The sequence below is a fragment of the Myotis davidii genome, unplaced genomic scaffold, assembly GCF_000327345.1.
Source record: "Myotis davidii unplaced genomic scaffold, ASM32734v1 scaffold164, whole genome shotgun sequence".
NCBI lineage: Eukaryota > Metazoa > Chordata > Mammalia > Chiroptera > Vespertilionidae > Myotis > Myotis davidii.
The window spans coordinates 2,853,348-2,861,031 of record NW_006296417.1 but is presented as its reverse complement, the minus strand read 5'-3'; the positions used below and the strand labels follow the sequence as shown (position 1 = coordinate 2,861,031).

At 51.3% G+C, this 7,684-nt stretch overlaps 1 protein-coding gene across 1 annotated transcript in view; it reads left to right on the top strand.

Moving 5' to 3' along the window:
• AGBL1 (ATP/GTP binding protein-like 1) overlaps window positions 1-7,684 on the top strand; it is a 128,537-nt gene that overhangs the window by 23,376 nt on the left and 97,477 nt on the right. Inside the window, exon 6 of the mRNA XM_015569116.1 lies at window positions 6,335-6,584. Within this exon, the coding sequence (XP_015424602.1) occupies window positions 6,335-6,584 (250 nt within the window). The remainder of the gene's footprint in view (window positions 1-6,334; window positions 6,585-7,684) is intronic.

Sequence of the window (7,684 nt, the reverse complement as noted above, 5' to 3'; positions counted from 1 at the left end):
CCCCCCCTGGAGGGACGTTCCTGGGGGGTCTTTGGGGTGTGATGGAGAATGTTAGGGCCCTTCCAAGCTCACGGCTGCGGAGAGAGAGCTGACCTCCCTTCCCCGGGGCGTGCCTGTATGTAATGCCAGTAAGGCGGTTGGTGCTAAAGGGAGAGCATTGTCTGTGGGGGTCCTGCAGATCTCTTAGCTGCCCGTGAGGACTGTTGGAACAAACTCCAGTCCCAGTGGGATTGTCCTGGAGAGGAAAAGGTTCTGACAGTGGGGGAGAAGCAGGATTCTTTTATCATCATTATTATTATTATATTTTTACTAGAGGCCCGGTGCATGAAATTCGTGCACTCAGGGAGACGAGGTTCCCTCAGCCCAGCCTGCACCCACTCTCCGCAGGCCTAAGCCGTCACTGGGACATCCTTAGCGCTGCTGCGGAGGCGGGAGAGGCTCCCACCACCCCCACTACGCTCACCGGTTTGTGCATATTATATAGGATTGGTTTCCGAGAGGAAGAGAGAGAGAGGGAGAGAGAGAGAGAAACATCAGTGATGAGAGAGAACATGTGATCGGCTGCCTCCCGCAGGTCTGCTACTGGGGATGGAGCCCGCAACTGGGACATGTGCCCTGACGGGGAATCGAACCGAGACCTCCTGGTTCATAGGTCGACGCTCAACCAGAGAGCCACGCCCGTGGCTGGCATAAGCAGGATTCTTGTGTTTGGTTCCCAACCCGGGTGTGTATTCTTGGGCAGGTGGGGCGGGGGCTCAGGAATTGCTCGGACAGTGTAGATGCGATAACAAATCGATTGGAAGAGGTTGAGTCTGTTCTCAGTTACTCGAGTCACCTCAAAGAGTAGCTCAGGGTCATGGTGGCATCTGAATAATTTGAGGATCGTTTTTCTTGCTGGGGGGCCAGCGTCTAATTGTGCTGGGAGCTGGCTCCATGTGTGCGGTGTGATAGACGGCACCGTGCCCGTGGGAGTGAAGCCGCCTCGCGGAGCGGTTTTATCTCCCCCTCCTCACCTCTTCATCTGTTTTAATTTGGCAGCTTGGAAACCAGCTGCTGCGATTGTAATATTTGTTTCTCTGTAGGGAGCTCAGGGCCTGTGGGTAAGAAGTGAACTTTAATAAAACTTATAAATAAATAAAAATACAAGCACCTCCCCCCTCCCCCCAAACATACATCTCTGTCAGCTCTGAGCCCAGAGAAAGCCACACAACACACAGCGCTGCTGTAACCGGACAGTCCGTGGGTCCCGGCTGCCGGTCACTCCTTGAGCCAGTTCAGCAGAGACAGGGTGGAATCCTACATGAGCGTTGATGCTGATCCTGCCGACAGCATGGGGGAGCCGCAGGGCACCCACAAACATCTGCTCTGCCCCCACCGTAAGCCAGCTGCTGATAGTGGGTAGAAGGACAAAGATTGCATGGGAAGTCGGCCAAATGGTGATGCCAAATAGGCAGTTTAGAGGTAAGCAGGCTGGAGAATTGCAAAGGCCTGTGAGTATGCAAAGGCTGGGGGTTTACAAAGGCCTGTGGGTGTGCAAAGGCTGGGGGTTTGCAAAGGCCTGTGGGTATGCAAAGACTCGGGGTTTGCAAAGGCCTGTGGGTGTGCAAAGGCTGGGGGTTTGCAAAGGCCTGTGGGTGTGCAAAGGCTGGGGCCTTCAAAGGGCCTGTGCTTTGAGGGGTTCGGAAAAAAGGGAAAATCCCGTTGACATTCCAAGGATATGTCATCGTAGAGGCAAAGAGACAATAGGCTCTGTTAAGGTAAAGATGGACCTTTGCCAGGGAGGATACCGGCCTGGGACATGGCTACCCACCATACACTGCTGTCAGTTACAGTGTTAATTTCAGACCATCCTCCGTGGTGAGTTAAGTTCTGTGAGTTTGCAAAGGCCGCCACCCAGGCCTCCCCCGAGCTCATCAGGTTGGCGCGAGTGGGTCTTTCCATCCACGGCAATTTTAGAGGCGCCTGGAAGTTTGCAGAAGTTGGGGCGTGCATGGGGGGAGCGCTGGGAATAGGAAAGTAGGTTAGTCGAGGAAGGGAGACAGGAGAGCGGAGGGAGACAGCGATGCGAGAGAGCTAATGGGAAGCTTGGCAAGCAGACGAGACGCGGTGGACTTTGTGCAAATGCGGAATCGCAGGCTCCATCCGTCACGGGGTGGGGGTGGGGGGGCGGACGTGACAGCGCAGTGTCTGCTGTTTATTGGGCTCCTCGGATGTCAGCCACGGCACCGGCATCCGGTCTGTGACGGAGGCTTGGTGACCACCCCATTTTACAGGTGAGGGGACTGAGGTTTGGGAATCCGAGGCCGTGCACCCAGCATGTGGGCCGCAGAGTTTACCCGCCAGGCTCTGGGGCCTGAGCCCTGTGTGTGCCAGGAAGAGAGGACCGAGGGTTAGGGTTTTGTTCTGTTTGTTTGCTTTTTAGCTTAAAGACGATAAGACCCAAAGCTGAGAGGAAGCTAAATAAATACTTTCTAAGTATTAGAAGGATTTGGGGGGCCGGAGCATCTGTCATTTAGTTTTTTCGTTCTCTCTCTTTTTTTCTTTTTCTTTTCTTTTTTTTTTTTACAGAGAGGAAGGGAAAGGGATAGAGAGTTAAAAACAGAGATGAGAGAGAAGCATCGATCAGCTGCCTCCTGCACACCCTCTACTGGTACATGCCCTTGACAGGAATCGAACCGGGGACCCTTCAGTCCGCAGGCTGACGCTCGATCCACTGAGCCAACACAGAGAGAGCATGCTCTCTATTGAACCTGGGACCTTTCAGTCCACAGGCTGACGCTCTATCCACTGAGCCAAAACAGTTAGAGCTCATTCTCTCTATTTAAAATATATTTGTATTGATTTCAAAGAGGAAGGGAGAGGGAGAGAGAGAAACATCCATGATGAGAGAGAATCATGGATCAGCTGCCTCCTGCACACCCCCTACTGGGGATGGAGCCTGTAACCCAGGCATGTGCCCGACCGGAATCGAACTGTGACCTCCTGGTTCATAGGTCGATGCTCAACCACTGAGCCACACCGGCCGGGCTGCCATTTAGCTCTTTAGAAAAGAGCGTCCACCCCGTATAAACGTCCGAATGGGACCAGCAGGAGGCACCCCATCGCCAGGTGGCTGTGCCAGGGCCCAGTCTCTGCCATGAGGCTTAGCAGCATCAGATGAGGTTGGCGGTGATGGGGTGGATGGAGAGAAAGGGAACGGGGGGCGGGAAGAATCATAGATTCTATATTACCAGCCCCGCTCAGCTCGGAACGTGACATTTTCCCCCTTGGCTTTAAAGTTCTGACTTCCCCACCAAATATATATATTTTTTTGTCTTTTGCGTAAGTACATCAAGTATTTTTTAAAATATGTTTTTTATTGATGTCAGAGAGACATCAATAAAAAAGGGAGAGAGAGAGAAAGAAACATCAGTGATGAGAGAGAACCATGGATCGGCTGCCTCCTGCACGCCCCGCTACTGGGGATGGAGCCCACAACCCGGCCTGTGCCCCGACCGGGAATCGAACTGTGACCTCCTGGTTCATAGGTGGACGCTCAACCACTGAGCCACGCCGGCCGGGACGCTCAACCACTGAGCCACGCCGGCCGGGCCATAAAATATTTTTAAAAGTGTGAGCTAAAAGAATACCACCATCCCCCATGCTTCCCCTCTTCCGGACCCCATAGTTGGGTGAGCTGACTGGTACAGGCCTTGCAGTTCCTCTCGCTGCCAGGTGGTGGCGCTGTTCTTTTAGTTATCTGGGGCCACTGGAGGCCAATATTTATTGGAGGCGAGTCATTTGTTTATCAGGAGGTTATTTTAATCTAATTTTGCCCGCATTTGCCATTCCACGCTATCTGCGCTTCCCAGCGTGAGCAGCTAGCCTGTCTTGAAGGAAATTAGCAGATGACGGTCTCAGAGGCATTGGCGCAGCCATTATTTAAGGGGATGGGGAGGCGGCGGGTGCCTGGAGCTGGGGGCTGGAGGAGCCTCTGGAATTGGCTGTGCTCCCTGGGAGGTTAGCAGGATTAGAAAGGACTTGGGGAGGGCGGGGCGGGGCCGGCGGGGAGAGGGGAGGCTCCCAGCAGCAGCTTTTGGGGGGGCTGCCTCAGGTAAGCAGCCCCAAGTCTTGCAGTTACCTTTCCCCGGCTTCCTCTCACCTTTCGGATAACCTGCATCTTCCTGACCTTCACGGCCAAGGTCAAAGGCAGACCTGACACGCCCGTCTGCCTTCCCACCGTCCACACACATCCTCCTCCCCTTCCAGAATATGTCTCTTGAACTGTGTCCTGGAGGAAGCGGGCAGGAGGGTGGGGAGTGGGAGAGAAAATGTGTGTTAGAGCATCTTCCGTGATCATGGAGCGTGGTGTTTAATTATAGACCGTGGCCCAGCGGCTGTGGCACAGTGGTTGAGCGTCGACCGATGAACCAGAAGGTCATGGTTTGATCCCTGGTCAGGGCACATGCCCAGTTTGCAGGCTTGATCCCCAGTAGGGGGCGTGCAGGAGGCAGCCGATCCATGATTCTCTCTCATCATTGGTGTTCCTAACTCTCTCTCTTCCTCTGCCTTCTTCTCTGTCATCAATAAAAAAAATATATTAAAAAAATATTAAGAAACAGGGTTTTCCCCCCCTAGAAAGTTTTAGCAGGAAGCGAAACCTTACCAAACCAAAGTACCGCTGGTCTGTTTTGAGGAGGGCTGGGGGACCTGCCCTGGCCCACCCCCAATCTTCCAGCTCACCCCAAACAGTGTCGGGAATCTCCCGTTTTCCCTCGCTCTTTGGGCTCCCGCAGAGAAGCCGTGTGTTCCTCCCAAATTTTCTAGAGTCTTCCACGTTGCCGACCCCAGGGACCCCCATTTCATCCACCCTGTGCCTCTCCTCTATTTATATTCGCTCTCCCTCCGTGCGATGCAGGTCCTTTGTCAGGTTTCAGATAAGTATGGGCCTTAGCAAAACTCCCCAAGCTCCTCCAGAGAAAGATGGGCTGATGTGAGGTGATGGGGAGGTGGGGGTGGGATGGCTATTTCCGATGTTAGTAAACATGACCGCTTACTGAGGATTAACAGGAAATCAAGAATAAAGTCACTGGGATTTGATAAGGGTTTTGTTTGTTTTTTCCTCTCAGATACTTAAAGATTTTTTTCCCCCATCATCCCCCTCATCCTTCCAAAAAGTCTGAAGGTCGTTAGGATAGAACGTACCCTTACACAGATAAAAACAAAAGTCCTTTATCTCCCACGTGGCGTCCCTGGGCAGTTTTAGCCAATCTGGCATCTTCTCAGTGGGCGATTCTTCCCTTTAATACACTGGTTCTCAACCTTCTGGCCCTTTAAATACAGTTCCTCATGTTGTGACCCAACCATAAAATTATTTTCGTGGCTACTTCATCACTGTCATGTTGCTACGGTGATGAATCGTCATGGAAATATCTGATAGGCAGGATGGTCTTAGGCGACCCCTGTGAAAGGTTCGTTTGACCGCCAAAGGGGTCGCGACCCACAGGTTGAGAACCGCTGCTTTAATACCTCCCACTGAATCTTCTGTTTTCTTTTAAACGTCAGCTACCTGGCAGGCTGGACCTCATGCAGGCGGCAAAGAGCTCAGAGCGCGTTGTGGCCGGGACTGGCCCAGGAGAGAGAGGTTTCTGATGCAGTAGAATAATTCATTCAAGGAGGAATGAAGTCGATGGAAACCTTTCCCCAACAGATGACGTGTGAATAAAGCTCATCTCTCTCAGGGCAGGGTCCTGGCTGAATAAAATGTTGAAAAACATAAAAAAAAAAATTAAAAAGGAAAACCAACTGAAGAAATGGGTCAAAAATCTCAGAGCGGCTTCGTCAGGCCTGACCATTTAGAATTTGACAAAGAAGCAGGAAAGAAAGAGAGAGAGATACTGAGAAAGCTTTATTAATATGAGAAAACCCTTCTGGGATAAAGCACTGAATTTTCAGGTTATGTTTTCACTCCTGTGCACTTACGTGGTCTGAGGGAAGGGTCTGAAATTCATGCTTGTCTGATTCAGCTCAGGGGGTCTTTCCTAAACACTTGGCTAGAAGCATGTATTGTCTCTCTCTCTTTTTTTAATAGAGAGAGAGGGAAAGAGAGAGAAAGAGGGAGGGAGGTGTTGATCCACTTACTCATACATTCATTGGCTGATCCTTGTATGTGCGCTGACCGGGGATTGAACCCATAACCTTGGTGTCTCAGGATGATGCTCTAAACCACTGAGCCACCTGGCCAGGGCTTGGTGATGCACATTAATCACTCAATTTGGTGGCACCGGCCAGTGTTCTCCCCTGGACAGTTATGACCATTCCCTTTGTCATTGACAAGTGTCTCCGGTGCCCCCAGGGGAGCCCGTGACCGACGTCGCCTTTTCCCGTTGGTTTCAGAGTCTAACAGCCGCAGGGCGGTGAACAGGGGCTACGTCGCCAGCTTGCTCCGGCTGCATCAGGACTGGCACAGCCACGACACGGCCAACAGCTACCTGCCGATCCGCCGGGCACTTCTGCTCTGCCTCAAGCACATTGCCACCCTCCAGTCTGGCAGGGAGGCCTTTCTGGCAGCCCAGGGCATGGAGATCCTCTTCAGTAGCACACAGGTAACCAGCGTGGGAGTCACTTCCGCGTCAGAGATAGTTATGATGGTGAGGGTGATGATGGTGGTGATGGTGATGGTAATGGTGATGATGGTGGTGATGGTGATTATGATGCTGATGGTGATGATTATAGTGATGCTGATGGTGATGGTGATAGTGATGCTGATGGTGATGATGGTGGTGATGGTGATGGTGATGGTGATTATGATTATGATGATGGTGATTATGATGCTGATGGTGATGGTGGTTATGATGCTGATAGTGATGGTGGTTATGATGCTGATAGTGATGGTGGTTATGATGCTGATAGTGATGGTGGTTATGATGCTGATAGTGATGGTGGTTATGATGCTGATAGTGATGGTGGTTATGATGCTGATAGTGATGGTGGTTATGATGCTGATAGTGATGGTGGTTATGATGCTGATAGTGATGGTGGTTATGATGCTGATAGTGATGGTGGTTATGATGCTGATAGTGATGGTGGTTATGATGCTGATAGTGATGGTGGTTATGATGCTGATAGTGATGGTGGTTATGATGCTGATAGTGATGGTGGTTATGATGCTGATAGTGATGGTGGTTATGATGCTGATAGTGATGGTGGTTATGATGCTGATAGTGATGGTGGTTATGATGCTGATAGTGATGGTGGTTATGATGCTGATAGTGATGGTGGTTATGATGCTGATAGTGATGGTGGTTATGATGCTGATAGTGATGGTGGTTATGATGCTGATGGTGATGGTGATGATGATGGTGATGGTGGTGGTGATGATGGTGGTGGTTATGATGCTGATGGTGATGATGTTGGTGATAGTGGTGATGATGATGGTGATGGTGATGGTGATGGTGACAGTGATAACCTCCAGTCTGGCAGGGAGGCCTTTCTGGCAGCGCAGGGCATGGAGATCCTCTTCAGTAGCACACAGGTAACCAGCGTGGGAGTCACTTCTGCATCAGAGATAGTTATGATGGTGAGGGTGGTTATCATGGTGATAATGATGGTGATGGTGATGCTGATGCTGATGGTGATGGTGGTGATGATGGTGATTATGATGCTGATGGTGATGATGGTGGTGATGGTGGTGATGGTGGTGATG